The 17,765-nt window shown below is 41.0% G+C and overlaps 1 protein-coding gene across 14 annotated transcripts in view; it reads right to left on the bottom strand.

Moving 5' to 3' along the window:
* The window catches only part of KALRN (kalirin RhoGEF kinase), a 637,395-nt gene that overhangs the window by 267,023 nt on the left and 352,607 nt on the right, over positions 1-17,765 (bottom strand). For 12 of the 14 annotated variants that reach the window (XM_046658061.1, XM_046658067.1, XM_046658063.1 and 9 more), the window contains 3 exons: positions 16,577-16,743; positions 6,831-6,950; positions 690-908 (listed from right to left, as the gene is read on the bottom strand). In XM_046658061.1, the coding sequence (XP_046514017.1) occupies positions 690-908; positions 6,831-6,950; positions 16,577-16,743 (506 nt within the window). The remainder of the gene's footprint in view (positions 1-689; positions 909-6,830; positions 6,951-16,576; positions 16,744-17,765) is intronic. The other 2 variants (XM_046658064.1, XM_046658068.1) reach the window with 1 other exon arrangement.

Genomic DNA, 17,765 nt, shown 5'->3' with positions numbered 1-17,765 from the left:
CAGCAAATTGTCACTCTCCTCTCCCAACCTTCACAGGAGGCATATACTTCTCTGCCTCACTGATGTTGGCTTGGCCAGGTGATTTGTTTTGGCCAAAAGGATTGTAGAGCATATGACACAAGCAGAGCCTTGAAATGCACTTGTATAGTAGATTTTGGGCTCTTGCACTCCTGCCCTTCACTATAAATGTGCCTCATGTAGCTGCTGGTCAAGGAGGATGAGAGACATGGGAAAAGATGTAGACCCAATCTGCAGCTTGGAGCCTGGTTCCATGAAGCCCAGCCAAGATCAGCTGAACTCCAGATACTCAAGCAAAAAAGAAATGCTTACTGTCTTATACCACTGAGTTTTGGGATGATTTGTTACACAGCATTATTGTAGTAACAGCTGACTGATACACCACTTAAATCTGGCATTCAGCATATACCCACCCAATTCCCACTTTGACACCTAGATCCAATGAGTTTGAGAAATTTATAAGAAACAAATCACATAGCCTGATTCTCTAATAGAAATGATTTATAAGGAAGCCAACTATAGTGTTTCTATAATTCATTCTTCTACTCTCAAAGGTTAACACTGAGAGGACTGGCTTCTTGACGAGGTAGATACTACAGATTTGCAATGTGAGGCAGAAAGTAACCCTCCATCAATCTCAGCCCCACATATCCCATAGCCCTTTCTCGCACCTGTTCGGAAGTTTTGTAAAAGGCCACAGAGGCATTGACCAGTTTTAGCCGGTCTTCCATCTTCAGCATCAGCTGCTGCCAGTGGAGGGCCACCTTCTCAGCACATTCCCGGATGGCCTCTGCATCATAGTGGCCGGCCTGGAGCAGCGCCTCGGCTTTCTGCTGTACCTGCAGGGCACTCTGGTGCGTCTTCTGCAAGGAAGTGGCATGAAAGAGGGACTGGGCACAAGGGGAGGAGAGAGAGGTCCGTGGGAATGACCCAGGCGTGGTATGGGAGGGGGTGGAGCGAGGCGTGAGTGGAAAGATGCAGAAAAGTTAAAGAGCTTTAAATGACTGATTCAAACATTTTGTCACGATGATTAACACATCATTGTTTTTAAAGCATATTTTTAAAAAATCATACATTTTCACTAACTAATAGCTCAGGTCCCTAACCCCTGCCCCCACTCCTTTCTCTTCTACTTGTATCGCTCAGTTTTAAAGACTTTTCAGGTTCGGTGGTAGAGAAACAGCAGTTGTGTATAAATCTGCCCCCTGATTGGTTCATACATTAGTTAAATTTCCTTTCTAAATCTAATCATAAAATTGTTCACCATCATGAGTTTTCATAGGAGGTTATTGTTCAGTCCCATTTTACAGGACAAATAAACACAGCACATAAAAAAATCCCCATGTAACACAAATCTCAGCCAACAATGCAATCATTTTAAACAGTAATAATCAGCTGAAAAGGATTCTAGTAGAATAAATTTGGCAGGTTAATAAAGCAGAAGAGCACCACCCCTTGGTTACCTCACCAAGGGAACAGAGCAGGACAGAAGATAATTCTGTTCAACACACAATCCCCACATGACGAGACTATTTATGTTTGCCTTTATGATAATATATATATCGTAGAAAGTTTATTTTCTTATTCAGGCTAAACGTGTTTTGCATTCTTTGAGTTCACATTAACTGTAGGAGGTGGGGAGACCAGGCTGGAGGACTGGGTGGCAGGGAGAGAGCCAAATGGGATTAAAAGTTATTAAAACAAAGGGCTGATGTGGATGAGCCATATGACTTCAAAGAAGTAATGTAATCCCAACCTCAACTGCAGGGATCATTTCAATCCAGTGGCATAGCACCATCGGCCTTTGCACATTTAGGAAAGCATAGCTCAGCTGGCAGTGAAAACGGGCAGCTAGAAGCCCAGTAACTTACTCCAGAATTCTTTCTGCCCTTCTTCTTGGGCAGCAGTCCTGGGACAGTTCCCAAGAGCGAATCCACTCAGCACTCCCTGTGTGTGAGTACAATCTTGCACCTTTTCACCCCTATCTTGCCCTTCATCCTCATCCCTGATGGAAGTCTACACAGTACTATTTATTTTTCCCAGTCTATCAACCACCTCCTGGCTTCCCTTCCTGCTCTCCTGAATCTGCACTCAGTGTTAGCTAGATTAGCATGACCTCCTCCAGGAACCTAGAATCCTTTATTCCCTTGCTTTGCCACTGAGTCAGCCTTCAATCCCGATGACCACATCAGCCTTTGGGTTCCTGATTGCTGAATGCAGCTAGGAAAAGTAAACTAATGGGCAGAAATGCTCCACTAAAAATCCCTGGTTCCTTTCTCTGTTTGACTTATTGGTATCATTTTCTCTTCCTGTCTCCTAAGTGTAGAAATATCCCAAGGTCCATTCTTGGTTTTTGTTCACTTCTGCAGAGGTCTCTTGGTTTCTATTATCTCTTTCTTATAAATGACTCCCAATTGATATCTCTCGTCTTACTCGTCTTACATTTGACCCTTATCTCTGTCTTTGGATGTGAGGGTGAGCTGCCTGCCACACCTCTCACCTAGGGCAGTGGAACTCATTCGGTTGATCTAGCTGTCTGCCCCATGTTAGTCACTTACAAAGATGCATTCTCAGTAAAACAAGTGAAAGATCTTCCTAGAGAGGGGAGCAACCCTTGCCAATGAATGCAAATGGCTTTAATGCCCTATCAGATCCTCCACCTTCCACGCAGACATCTCCTCAAATTTCTCACCTAAAACTAATCTCCTTCTCCCTCTAAGACAGTCTTCCCACTGCAGTCTACCATTCTGTTGATGGTGCACTCCTCGCTGCCACCCTGGATTACAATCTCATCATCATCCTTGCCTGCTGTGCCTCACCCTGAGTCCCAGTCTAGCCCTTACCACTTCACACCTAGACTACTGTGGTGGTCACCTAACTAGTCTTCTTGCCTTCCATTTCTAATCCATCAAACCCATCCCTTACATTTCTGACAGACTAATTCTCTGTAATAGGAAGTGCCTGGATTAAGTGACTTCTAACATCCTTTCCAGCTCTAAAACTCTAATTTTGTGCTGTAAACATCACTCCCTTCTCTCAATTCAAAAGCCCTCAGTGGTTCCCCCATTGCTGTGAAATTGAGTCTAAACTTTAGAGGATGTCATTAAAAGCCCCTCACAATGTGGTTCAATTACTTCCATAACATTATCACCTACTACTCCCTCACAAAAACCCTTTGAATACACATGCACTTTCTTGTTTTTGTTACCTTCATTCCTCCTGCCTTTAATGAACACCCCTTACACTCTCCCCATCTATGTTCCAGTCTTCCTTTGAGACTCAGCTCAAGTCCGACCTCCTTCAAAGAGGCCTTTCCAGACAGCCTGAGACTCACTAAAAACTACCCTTTTCTGAACTCCTATATCACTCATCTAATCTTGGCTGATTCTCCGTAATTAGACCGTGAAACTCTCAAGGTAAGGACTCTTAAAAAATCACTTTAATAGCTGTCATTTAACCAAGGTGCTAGGCACTGTGCTTATGCATATTTTTTCCTAGTACTCATGACATTACAACAAGGTGGTTATTATTATTCCCACTTCACAGATTAAGAAACTGAAGCTCAGTCTGGTTAAGTGACTTGCCCAAAAATGAACAACCAAGGAAGTGATGAAACCAGGAATAAGATTCAGGTTTGACCTTATTTCCAAACTTATTCCTTTCCACTACGTCACACCATATCATTTTATTTCTAGCACTTGGGATCGTATCTACAGTTTCCCATTCAGAGGAAGCATCCACCAAACGAACATTAGTGATTATGATTATCTGGCCTCTCCTCAATATATGAAACTAGCATATAACTGTCATCGTAAACCCGTTATTACGTCTTTTTCTCTGAGAGTGGAGAAGCAACTTTAATTTTCCTCTAATGTTTGCTATGTAATAAATCTCTTCCTTATTCTGAAACTTATTATCATCTAATAGTCCAGGAAACCCCTTCCCTCTTTAATTTCCAAAATGATAAACCCTTATGCCTATGACATAATCTTCGCTTTGCTAAGCTTGAGTCATTATTTTGCATTTATCTCTACTCTCTGTTATCTAATCCTATTGAGTGCTATATCTTTAAGACGTGGATTATCAAGGATGCTATTATTTAGTAGCAATACATGGAAGAAAACTGAACCAAATCAACTCAATTTACTATCCGGTTTTAACTACTATTTCTGCCATTATGCTTATGCTTAGGAGGATTTCAAATAAAAATGGATTTCAAAATTAAGCTGGTCTCTATGATGTTTCTAGTTCTTGAAGACACATCAGCCACAGTGTCATGGATACTAACAAATAATAATCCAAGTTTATTGATAAAACTATGCTTCTGGGTGTTGTGTACTGCTCTCCATTCTGAATAAAAACATTCTGGGGAAAGTTTTCCTGAAACCAAGGCTACATCAGGTAAAAATTCTGACCTTCTTTGGGGAGACCAAAACCTTCAAACTGATGAGGACACCCATCCAAGCCAGGGTGAGCAAGCATCTGGGTTTGCCCATACTAGTACTAGTATATGCCTATTTTTCTGGCTTAGTTATTAATAATTCCCTCCTTCACTCTTAAAAGTGTCTCAGTTTTAACAATAAATTATATGATCATCCTTCTTATAACTATTTTATTTTCCCTTCTGGAACCAAGGTTTCTTTCCTAGGGCCCAAGAAGTCAAATTATGTTCCCCATCAGCAATCACTGTAAAGGCCTCTAGTAACACCATCAAAATGGTTAAGCCAAACCAGACTAGTTAGGTTCCCTTTCAAACTGCTTAAATCTTCCCTGACATATTTTCCCTCAATGCAGAACCTGGTCTAAACTGACAGATTTAGAGAGAAGCACAAGGCTGCCTGGAGAAGGAGCATATGTTGAAATTCTGGTTCTATTCTCTTCATTATTCTAGCCATGCTGTAGATCCTGCCTACCTTCCATTCCCAAGATCTTCCAGAAATCCCATCTGCTCCGTCATGACCTCTTGAGACCCCGACATAAACTCTTTAGGGACCTGTATCTCAACATCAATTCCAAGAATATTTTATCAAGTTGCACTCATGTAATTAAGAGACAAAGATGCTTAGTGAGCCTCTATTCTGTAAGGATGCAACAGCATCTAATACAAATTAAGACACACTGAATATGCAAGTCATGTGGAATCTAGTGATTTCAATAGCATTGCTAATGCATTTACCCACTATTTTCCATTAGCTCATTGAGGTGTTCAAGACACTCGGTCTTACTTGCTCAACATTTGATTAAGGGATTGAAAATGTGATTACCCAACAGGGCAGATAAACTTTCACCTTCAAGATAAACAAGGAGGAGGTATGGCAAAGAGCTATCTTCTATCTATCTATCTGCCTAGCATCCCTCACAGCTTCATGCCATGCCTTTAGACTGACTTCTCAACTTTCCTTTTCTCCTTTGCTCCCTCTCTATGGGGCCTTGACCATTGTCTGCCTGATTCTTGATTGTAAGCCCAGTCCTGATTTTTACTTTACAGTGAATATATCCTCATGCTCTCATATTTGGGTGTGCCAGTAAAACACAAGAGACAGCTAATGATAATAGAAGTTCTCTCCTCTGGTTAGTTTTTCTTAGAAAATGATTTTCCCATATTGTGTGTAGAATATACAGTTTATTTTTAAATCTCAACCCCACACAATACTCTGGTACTAGCAATGGTTCCTAAGAAGATATCAGGCATCTTACAGAGACGTGTCATTCAGGTCAATGCTATATTTACACATACCAGATGGCTTCTGGAAAATTAAATTGCTGAAATTGATCAATACTAGTTTAAAAATGTCTAACAATCAGTTGGATTACTGTATTAAAGATAGACTTATTGGCATGGACAGTTAAAATTTTATCATTGTTGTGTAAAATTGTCATTAACAATTACTTTTTTTAGTAGACGATAACACTTTTGCATTTCTTACACACTCAGAAATGGGTTGACTTTTACACTGAACCATATGTAATGAATCTTTTTGAAGTTTCACTCTTTATCTCTTTTCCCATTGGTACTGAACTTATTTTTATTTTTAATATAGTTCCCATGTCCTATTTCCCCATACCACTCTAAAGCAATCAGCTTAAGTCTCTTTGGGAAGGAGAGTGTTCTAGCAGAAAGGACAATTAAAGGTATTATTCAAAGCAAGTCAAAATTTATATGAGATTATCATAAGTGGAGTTTTATTTTAAAATAGCCTTTAAAACAAGTCTCAGTTGGTGAACTTTGGGTTTCAGTGTATTCTTTAAATAAGACTTCCATCAGCATTATTGAACGACTACTTTCCATGAAGCGAACTACCTAGTGTGATCTGCTCCAGGGCTCATTGTTCGCGTTAAAGGCAGAATCTGACAATGGAATCTAAATGTTACACATAAACCAAATATTTAAACATGGAATCCTAACTTACTAATGACTTTTGTACTTGTTTATCCTGATTTCTGAGTGATTGTCAATTGGAAGTGACTTCTAACCTTTTAGCTTTTCATTTCTCACATGTTGCATAGTTCATAATGTATAAAAAACTCAATGTACCTGAGGCCTTGAATGTTAAAGGTACCAATGAGCAAGAAAGATCCACGTTTGTAGTGTGAATACTTGTCTTCTAATATCAGGCCTCCTTGGGGTGATGAACCCCTGTATTTGCTGCTTCATCAATTCCTCGGTAATAAGGAGGCAACCTGGACCATTTCACTAGAATGAGTAAGGGCTTCACGACATAAAAGAATGCCCACTTCTTGAGGAATCATCCTGCCTGAGGTGCAGAGCAGAAACGGGAAGGGAGGACAGTGTAGCCAGATTTGGGTGTTACCTCGATGGCCAGTTGGAACTGCTCGTGCTCCCGCTGCAGCTGCTCTGCTTCAGACAAAGAGCTGGCATTGACCAGGCTGGCATTGAGCATTGACTCCCCATTGCGGATCCATCCCAGGACCTAGGGAATTGGGACAAAAAGGTAGGTGAATGGTCTTTGCAGCTTCCCTAGAGCTGTTGCCTTCTCTGATGGATCCATCAATCAGAGAGCTTGCTATCTTCTACACACATTTGGACAGAGGATGGGAAGGGTCTGCACAATTAAAATAGTCATCTTCCTCCTACAATCACAGCAAGTAAAATAAAATATCTAGGAAGAAATTTAACCAAGGAGGTGAAAGACTTATACACTGAAAACTCTAAGACATTATTGAAAGAAATTGAAGATTACAAAGAAATGTAAAGACATTCCATGCACATGGATTGGAAATAAACATAGTTAAAATGATCATATTACCTAAGGAAATCTACAGATTCAATGCAATCCCAATCAGAATCTCAATGACATTCTTCACAGAAACAGAAGAAAGAATCCTAAAAGTTATGTGTAAAAACAAAAGACCCTGAATAGCCAAAGAAATTCTGAGAAAAAGAATGCAGCTGGAAGCATCACAAGTCCTGACTTCAAAATATACTGCAAAGCTATAGTAACCATAACAGCACAGCACTGGCACAAAAACAGACACACAGATCAATGGAACAGAACTGAAAGTGAAAAATAAAACCAAACATCTATGGACAGCTAATCTTCCACAAAGGAGCCAAAACCACGCAATGGAAAAAGGAAAGTCTCTTCAATAAATGGTGTTGGGAAAACTGGATAGCCAGATGTAAAAGAATGAAAGTAGACCATTATCTTGCACCATACACAAAAATTAACTCAAAATGGATTAAAGACTTGAATGTAAGACCTGAAACCATAAAACACCTAGAAGAAAATACAGGTGGTACACTCTTTGACACTGGTCTTCGCAGCATCTTTTCAAATACCATGTCTACTCAGGCAAGGGAAACAAAAGAAAAAATAAACAAATTGAACTATGTCTGACAAAAAGCTTGTGCAAGGCAAAGGAAACTATGAACAAAATGAAAAGACAACTCACCAACTGGGAGAAAATATTTGCAAATCATATTTCTGACAAGGGGTTAATTGCAAAAATATAGAAATAACTCATACAACTCAACAACAAGAAAACAAACAACCTGATCAAAAAACGGGCAAAGGAGATGAACAGACACTTTTCCAAAGAAGATATACAGATGGCCAACAGGCACCTGAAAAGATGTTCAACATCACTAATATTAGGGAAATGCAAATCAAAACTACAATGAGATATCACCTTACACTTGTCAGAATGGTTATAATTAACAAGATAAAATATAACAAATGTTGGAGAGGATATGGAGAAAAGGGAACTCTCATACACTGCTAGTGGGAATGCAAACTAGTACAGCCACTATGGAAAACAGTATGGAGATTTCTCAAAAAAATAAAAATAGAAATACCATATGATTCACTATCCCACTACTGGGTATCTATCCAAAGTACATGAAATCAACAATATAAAGAGATTTATGTACCCCTATGTTCACTGTAGCATTAGTCACAATAGCCAAGACATGGAAGCAACCCAAGTGCCCTGCTACAGATGAATGGATAAAGAAGGTGTGGTATATATACACAACGGAATACTACTCAGCCATAAAAAAAAGACATATTCGTTCCATTTGCAACAACATGGACGGACCTTGAGGGTATTATGTTAAGCGAAATAAGCCAGACAGAGAAAGACAAACACGGTATGATTTCACTCATAGGTGGAAGACAAACAAACACATGGATAAAGAGAACAGATTACTGGCTACCAGAGGGGAAAGGGGCTGGGGGGTGGGCGGAAGGATTAAAGGGGCACATATGCATGGTGATGGATAAAAACTAGACTATCGTTGGTGACCACGATGCACTATACAGAAACTGATATATAATAATGTACAGCTGAAATTACAGTTATAAACCAATGTGACCTCAATAAAATAATTTAAAGAAATAAAATGGTCATCTCCCCAATCTTAATCTGGCACCCTGTACCATAAGGCACAATTGTAAGTACCATCCTCATTTCCAGCTTCATATATTCTTTCCTACCCTTGTCACCCCTCTGCCCCATTTCCTTACCCACTTAATTTAGACATTACTTTATCTGATTGCATTGTATGTACATTTCTGAAGTTCCTTCAGGAACATAGAATAGTATAAGTAAATAAATTCCATCTGTTGGTATCCTTTCCTTTAATTAAGGCCAAGTACAAATATCAACAGCTTCCTGAAATCGTCCATACCTTATCACTTCCGTTAGAAATCATCTTTTCATCACCTAGCACAACCATACCATTTTGTAGGTACCACTTTTGTGGCACTCACCACACACTGCTTTGTTCAGCTCTTTCAACCTACGTTTCATTTCCCTGCTTAGAATGTAAACTTCTGGAAAACTAGAGTAATATAACAGTCATATTTTAATCTGATAAAGTACCTAGCATAGTACCTCGCATATGATGGGTATGTAGTAATGTTTTTGAAAGCATGAACGATCATCTATGGCGAATACCCGAGTCACACCTGAGCAGTGGGTCTAACCTCCTATGCCTTGCAAAATAGCCAAGAGTAGATAGGTTTGAGCATTGATAGGTAAACAACCCAAAGGAAGAGGGAAAGAGAAAGAGAACAAGCAAAATAGCATGAATAATCCGTACACTGGATCTTTAGAAAAAGAGAGAGTAAGTTATAATTGATTTAAATTATTTACAGTCTATGGCTAGGCTGGGTAAAATTTCTAGGTAACCTTAATTAGTACTGGTGAAAAGGAAACTCAGCTAGAGAGTACTAGACTAGAAGGAGAAACAGCTGATACTATCTAGACAGTTCTAGGTGAAATGGAGATGTGGCAATTATTCAGCTAATAGAGTCAAGCACAAATAAACTGGAAGAATTAGGCCTTGAAAATCTACCTTGCGTCTGGTCGCCAGAAAATTGCCACATATTTTTTTTATTAGGCAATCTGAGAGTTTGCTTGGAGAGAAAAGAAAAAGTCTTCTGAAATTTCAAGATTAGTAAATACCATCCATCTGTTATCTCAAGGCAAAGCAGAAGACATCCAATCTGTTTTAGATTTTTTTCGGATTTTTTTTCTCCTCTCAACTTCTTCATGTTAAACAATTAGAAAAATATTAAGCCTGGTCTCCTATTCCATAACCCTCATCGGCATTTCTCAAAGTTCCTCCTTGGGCAGAAAGTGACTGATGCCATCTTGCGCGTGAATAAGATCAGGGCATAAATCCCAGTGAAGCTGGGCTATTTGGATTGAGGTGTTAATTCATGGTGAGTCTGGCAGATTGTGGATGAGATGCCAATCTGTAAAGCAATTAGTCACCAGAAATAACTACTCAGAGTGTATGTGTGAAATGTCTGATGCCACTGGTGTACTGTGGCTGGCTGGCTGGCTGGCTAGTGGTGCTGATGATTTCCAAAAGCTGCCTGTAAGTTTGGGTACATGCATACATGGACCGCATGCCCAAATGCTTCATCATTTTGGAAAATGGAGCTCACAGTGTATATTTTTGAACTATGTAAGTCCTTCTGCCATGATTCGTTGCATTTCGCTTGGTTCAAGATTCATTTGAGGGTGTCAGAGAAACATTTTCTCCCTGTGCACCACAAATCAATGCTCGAGGGACAATTTGACTCCTTCTGGGCCTCCTGAGTCTTACTGCAATATTTTCGTCTCTAGTTTCAGCCAATTGGAAACATCAGTTATAGCTGTGGTTGTGGGATCCTCATTTACCAGCTTTTCCGTTTAGAAATATTATAGGCTTCAGTCTCTACATCTTTCATTAAATCACGCCATATCCTTGAGATTCTTGTTTATTTTCCAAATGCTGTTTATAAAGGCATTCCAGGACTTCAGAGTGGGAGATCTGATTTTAGGAAGATAAAAAGGCATGGTAGTTTATAACCACGGCTTAGGTTCAGGGGTGGCACTTATCCCTATGATTGAGTCAGCCCTAGAAGCAGAGCTGGGAGAGTGCACAAGAGCACAAAATGTGAAGTCAGAACACCTGGCTCTGTTACTGCCCAGCAAAATCACTTAACCCCTGGGAGCCTCAGTTTTCTCATCTGTAAAGTTAGGATAACAGCACCTTCCCTATCTGTATCACGGTTGACACAATTACTGTAAAATGTAAAGCCTGATGATGGTGGTTGTGGTGATGATTTTTAGTTTTGGAGCAAAGGAAGGTAATGCTATCATTCTTACTTTATTCCTCTCACAATGAGAAGAGAAAAAGTTTAGAAAAATGAATTTTATTCCAGTATTTGTAGAGCTTATTGGAATATTCTGATGTGGTGTGGGTAACTTATCTGTTTTGTTATCATCATTTTTTGTCCTCTGATCAATGACAACTCTTTGTCTTCCCCTCCTCCCCATTCTTCTCCCTCTCCTCCTTTCTTGATCTCCATCTTCTCCTTCCCCTCTTCATCCTTCTCCTTCTTCTCTCTCTCTTTTTTTTGGTGAGGAAGATTGTCCCTGAGCTAACAACTGTGCCAGTCTTCCTCTATTTTGTATGTGGGGCACCACCACATCATGGCTTGATGAGCAGTGTGTAGGTCTGTGCTCAGGATCTGAACCCATGAACCCCAGGCTGCTGAATCCGAGTGCTTGAACTTAAAGCACTACACCACCAGGCCAACCCTTGATCAATGACAACTCTTGCCGGTATAATTTCATATTACTGTAGTCTTTCATCTTCCTGGTTCATAAAATTGGTTATTCACTCTTCTGTGAACATCCAAATGAGTGCAAGGTAGTAGAAGAAATATTGTATAAAATGAGAAAAAGTTGGTCCTACTAATCTTGAGCTGTGTGACTTTGGAAACATCATTTAATCTCTCTGAGGCTGTTTTCTTATCTATAAAATGGTAACACTTTGCTTGCCTAAGTCACAGAGTAGAGATAGAAACGAAATAACTAATGTAAAAGTATTTTGCAAACCATAAGATATGAGCTGTAAAATGAACATTTATGTTGACCAATCGTCTTAGGCAACAGTTACCTATAGGTTAGATCACCTTTGAAGGTCACTCTGAGCCCTAACATTCCACACTTCTTTCAAAATTCAGAGACTGGCCCTATAACATAGGACACCAGAGAAACTGAGCTGTGTAGAAATGAGCAACTGGAAGAATATTGCTGCTTGAGGACTTAGGAGCTGGGCCACAAATTCAGCTCAGACAGAGCAGAGAGGGGAAGCTGAAAATGGAGATCAATTGCTTCCTTAAGCCAAGGAAGCTCAGATAACTCCAAGTTAGGAGAAGACTGGATTTGGTTAATTGGATGTGGATATCCACAAATGACAACGCCATCTAAGCTGGGCAAGTTGGACCCTGTACCATGTAGGCTGGGAAGCTGCTTGTATATGACTGTGTTCTCTAGGTCATACTGACAATAAAGCTATGAGGTTGCACTTAAGGCCAGTGACTCTAAGGCCTGCCATTGCAGAGACTTATCTCAAGGCACAGTCATTTCTGAAACTCCAGCCACAGGAAAAATTGTCAGCCCCTCAGATGGTAACTGGGAGCCTGTCATGTTTCCAGTGTTGCTTAGTTCTAAAAATTCACAATTTATGAGAGTATACGTGTTCATCCTTCATGGTTTTACAGACTGTGACCATGCATCTTCCTAATTATCTCCACTTTGAAACAAATGGATAGTACTTGTCCCTGTGGTTGCCTCTTTTGGATGTATTCCAACTCCTTTCTAACTTTTATGTACTGTGAACAGAACTGAACATAGTATTCTCGACAGGAATATGGGACAGGACAAGTTTCTCCTTCGTTTTGAATGTCCATCTTGATCATATGCAAATTTTGGCCAGTATTTAGTCCACAGGGGTAATTTAAGGCAACGTCTTTAGTAGACAAATAAGTATGATTTCTTTCCCCATAGCTTAGAGCCCCAACATCTTATACATCCATTTTGGCCTATGTTCTGCTAAATGCACTGCTCTGCGGGAATACATATGGAAATTCATTTAGTTTTATGCCCGTTAAGTAGGTTTTTCAAATCTTTCTGAATTATCTAATAAATGTGAGGTCATCTTTACCAGAGCAGTAATTGTCCTAGAAAGCAATCAGAGCATTCTGCGGGGTCTGGAGGATAATCTGATCTATTTTTCTAGAAGAAAAGGGCTTCTGTGTGACCTAGGGTCTTGGACTATGGGCTATAACCAAGGGTGTGCCTTCCCTTCGAGATTTAACATTTCTCTGGGGGTATGTGGGCTGTTACCTTAGATACAAAGTCCTATGTAATCCCTAAGAAAGAAAATCAGTTGCATTAATCAATTTCATTTGTTCTAAATACTTGAAAAGAATTTTCAGCCTAATGTCTGTGGCATTGTCATTCCTCAAAGCTTCAGTTTAATATAATTGTGGTGTAACTACACTTAAAGTTATGAAGGCCAAATCTAAACCTTTAATCTATGAGCTCTAATGACAGAGCTGTGTAACACTTTGCTCTCCCTTTCTGTTCCCATTAATGGCATTTCAAATAAAATGTCCTTTTTCCGTCTTTTTTTTTTTTAAAGATTTTATTTTTTTCCTTTTCCCCCCAAAGCTCCCCAGTACATAGCTGTATATTCCTCGTTGTGGGTCCTTCCAGTTGTGGCACATGGGACGCCGCCCCGGCGTGGCCCGGTGAGCAGTGCCATGTCCACACCCAGGATTCGAACCAACGAAACACTGGGCAGCCTGCAGCGGAGCGCACGAACTCAACCACTTGGCCACGGGGCCAGCCCCGCGTCTTTTTTTTTTGAGAGAATATTCAAAAGAGACACTCTCAAGCTAGTGTCTAAATTTAGCCCACTGATCAATACTGACATCTAAATTAACTCCCTCTTTCCAAGTGTCAACAGCTTCCAGATCAATATTTCCCGCTCCACCAACTTCCATCAAACACAGACGCCTCCTCTGAAACTGGATCAGATGACTCCCTAAAGAGAGAGCCCGACATTGACAAGGAAAACAAGCCTGTGTAATGAGGCACGGTGGCTTCACTGAGCAGCAGTCTCCTGGCGCCTCCAAGGGCTGCTGTCTTTTGCAAAGGCCTTCCTAAAGTCTGACTCAAGCAATCTAGTACTGTTTTGAACTATGATCCCACTGTGTGCCATTCTCGCCACAGTCAGAGAAGGAATTTTCTCACCACCACAGAAGAATTCTGTTTTTGTCCTCCAACTCATGAAATACTGAATGGGAATGGAGACAGACATTAGTCAAGCCTGACTACTCATTTACAGATGCTCCACCTCCCATTCGACAAACCTATCATCATCCCAGCTCCGCATCCTACACAGAATGTATACTTGAAGGATGAAAATTCACTTCCATTTTCCTATCAGTCAAGAAAAACGTAAGTAAGGAGTTGGCTGTACTATTAATGCTGGAACAAATAATAAATAAAATAAAAAACCCGAAACAAAAGCAAAAGTATATATTTCATTTCAAAGTCAAATAGGAATAATTTTCCTGTTATCTGTTTTGTTCAGATGTTCACTCCTGCCACCTTCCATTGACGGAAATAACCAAGCATGAAGAGCAGACGACTCCCACGACCAGCTGGAGCCTGCTGACTGATCAGGCAGGTGCCACTCTCTGCCAGGTGTAGGCCATGCCTGCCTGTCTTCTCAGACGTGGTACTGCAGACACCAGGAATATCCCAGACTGTGTTCTGCTGGAGGGCTTCTTTCTATTTCTCCTGGAATCCCAGGGTGGGAATGGGGCCCAGCAGAGGCAAATCGTAGGACCTTAGATTTAGGAGGCCTGGGCTCAAGTGTCAACTAACTAGTCAAGGGGCGCTGGGAACACTAATCTATGGTGCCTCAGTTTCCTCATTTGTAAAGTAAACATACACCAGGTCCCCACGGGCCTGTTCTCCTGAAATGAGATCACAAATGAGATAGTACTTCTCACATGAAAAGAACGTACTATTATTACTGCCAAAAGTTTCAGAATTTGTGCACTCATCACTGCTCTGGGCCGGCTAGGATTTCCACCATGTCCCCATGAATAACATTTCTCTCTGAGATTCAGGTGTGATCCCAGTAAATAGACAGAAAACCACCTGGATGGCAGTGCTTGCTCTGGCCTGGCTTGGGGCTCAGTGATCCCACCTGTGCTGAAGATTGCTGTTCGGCACAGTGTGCTGGGCTCTGGCTGAGCACTGATTGGAAGAGAAGGGGAGCAGAGAAGATCATTTTGCCCATTATCATAAATAACAATAGAATAACTAAGACATAGGTGTTAGCAAGGAATACCCTGAATATGAGGGATCAAGCAATAATTAAATAAAATGTTTCTTAAATCTAAAAGCTCTAGCAATCACTGTACATAAGAAAAAATGTTTAAAAGAGGAAGATGTGTGGGGCCAGCATGGTGGCACAGTGGTTAACTTCATGCACTCTGCTTCAGCAGCCCAGGGTTCACAGGTTTGGAGCCCAGGCACAGACCCAGCACCAGTCATCAAGCTAGCCTGTGGCAGAATCCCATATAAAGTACAGGAAGAATGGCACAGATGTTAGCTCAGGGCCACTCTTCCTCAAGCAAAAAAAAAAAAAAAGGAGGATTGGTAACAGATGTTAGCTCAGAGCCACTCTTCCTCACCAAAAAAAAAAAAAGAAAGAAAGAAAAAGAAAATGTTTCCCTGCTTAAGATATTTTGGGTGGGGCTCTGCCTAGAGGAAGCAGGGGGATGGGATTGCTTGGGAGAGTGTGGAGCAGAAGGAGCAAACACTGTGAGGGTGGCAGTGTATTCTTTCCTTAGTGTGACTAGCGTCTGGTGACCTCTCTAAGCTTCAGTGGCCTCGTCTGTAAAAGGGGAATAATATCTGCTCCAGAGAATGGTTGTGAGGATTGATCGAGAGATAGGTGTAAAAGGCACACAGCACTCAGTAAATGGAACTATAATTATATTTGTATCTCTTCAACCTCATTTTGTCTAAATAGGAAATCCCCTGTCATTACGCTAACAATTCCCCCTTGGTCTGTTCATAATATAAATAAGTAGTATTTTAAAAATGTGCCCCTGGTCATTGTGTGTCTGTTCCTAGAGATCTGGGTATGTCCTTTCGTAAAATGGCTGGTATATGGGCTCATACAGATAATAACTCTTTTTTCTTTTTAAAACTGACTTTAACATGGCAAGAAAATTTTCTTATCAGAGCCACACACATTGAAAAGAATGATGGGAACTGCTACCACTTATCAACCATCCACAGTGTCAGGGACTTTCTAGGCACACAGGTGCCCCAAATTAATCTACCTGGCTTAAAGGCTGAAGATGCTTATTGATAAAGGATTTGTATTTCCCATGAACTGCATGCCAGGATTGAGGACAGAAAGGAAGAGAATATATTCAGGGACTGAGGACAATGCGGGGAAACTCTGGAACGCTCTCCTTATATTGTTATGAAAGAGAAATAATGCACTTGTCATTTGAGCCATTGTACCATTAGGTCTATTTGTTAGATAGACCAATAGAGATAGACCAAGAGAGAGCAGTCTAGCTTTCAGAAACTAATACAACCATTCCTTAACTCACCTATTTTCTACGTTTTGGTTCCACCTGTGGCTCTACAGGCCTAATCCGATACCAGGAGCGGGCCCCAGGCCAGGCTCAGCCGCTGGGAAGCCCAGGCTCACCTGTTTGACCTCGGCCTGGAGGTGCCGCAGTTGGAGGCACTGCTCGAGCCGCTTGTGGGTCTGCTCCGCGTTCAGCTCCAATTCATGCTGCTTCTCATGGAGAAACTCCAGTAGCTCTTGTACCTGGGCTGCCAGATCAATATCTTTCTCACAGATTAACTCAATTCCTGATTAAAAAAATAAACAATTAAAAACCAGGTAGTACCATAAAGACTACATTTCCTTCAACATGCATATGAAGGCTGGGACCTGGGAATCACTGTTCGCAGCACCCTCTCAACCTCTACATATCCCTCCATGAAACTGCACAGATCACCATAACAGGGCTTTGTCTGGAATGCTCGAACCATGTCATCTCTTTTGGATTAACTGATGCTTTTCCTGGGAATAACCTTTCAACAGATGACCAGCTCCTTATTACCAAATGGAGCTAGAGAAAGGTGGTTGTCTGGAAGTCCATCCCCAGACAAGACAGCACTGGGCAGTCTCTGCTGGGAGATGTGCCAACACCCAGAATATTCACAAGCAACCATCTGGATTATATTGGGAAATACAAAACAAAGCCAAAAAGACCCTGTCTCAGGAACTTCTGCCAAAGGCACACTCTCTTTTAGTCGCTCGGATGCAATTTATCATTTGATAGTCCCTTCTGATGAGAGTAGCTGGGCAATGGTGATTTTTTTAGCCAACTACTTAGGTCCCCTAAAAAAGCAACTTTTAGGAAGACATGCTAGCTCTCATATATTGTTTATCAAACACATCTGATAAACGCACTCCAGCAATACCACAGAGGAATTGAGTGCTTATCCATTTAGCAAAACCATCACATTAAAGTTGTGCAAACACAAGGAGGGTTTACTCATTGTTCTTTTACTGATTCAAAGGAAGCCCAGTCAGTCACTGACAAGAGTTCCCAATGTTTCTGGGTATCCCGCCCGGCATTAATAAACTGCCAGCTGTTGACTTGTGATGGGAGTCAATACCTACCAGGCAGAAGCTACGGCTCCATTCCTTGTCTGTCTCCCTCCCCATCTCCCTGTCTTATTTTTTCTATATACCTCTCCCAACACATGAGCTGGGATGTACACATTCTTCCTCTTTTCACCAAGCCAGTGCTCCTATTTGTACATAATCACCAGCAGGCCTAAAGTAGCCTTCCTCAAATAGATTTCTGCTTCAGGAAGGGTCA

The sequence above is a fragment of the Equus quagga genome, chromosome 4, assembly GCF_021613505.1.
Source record: "Equus quagga isolate Etosha38 chromosome 4, UCLA_HA_Equagga_1.0, whole genome shotgun sequence".
Lineage (NCBI taxonomy): Eukaryota > Metazoa > Chordata > Mammalia > Perissodactyla > Equidae > Equus > Equus quagga.
Note: the sequence above shows the minus strand (reverse complement) of the source record. Positions and strands in the feature narration are given on the sequence as shown.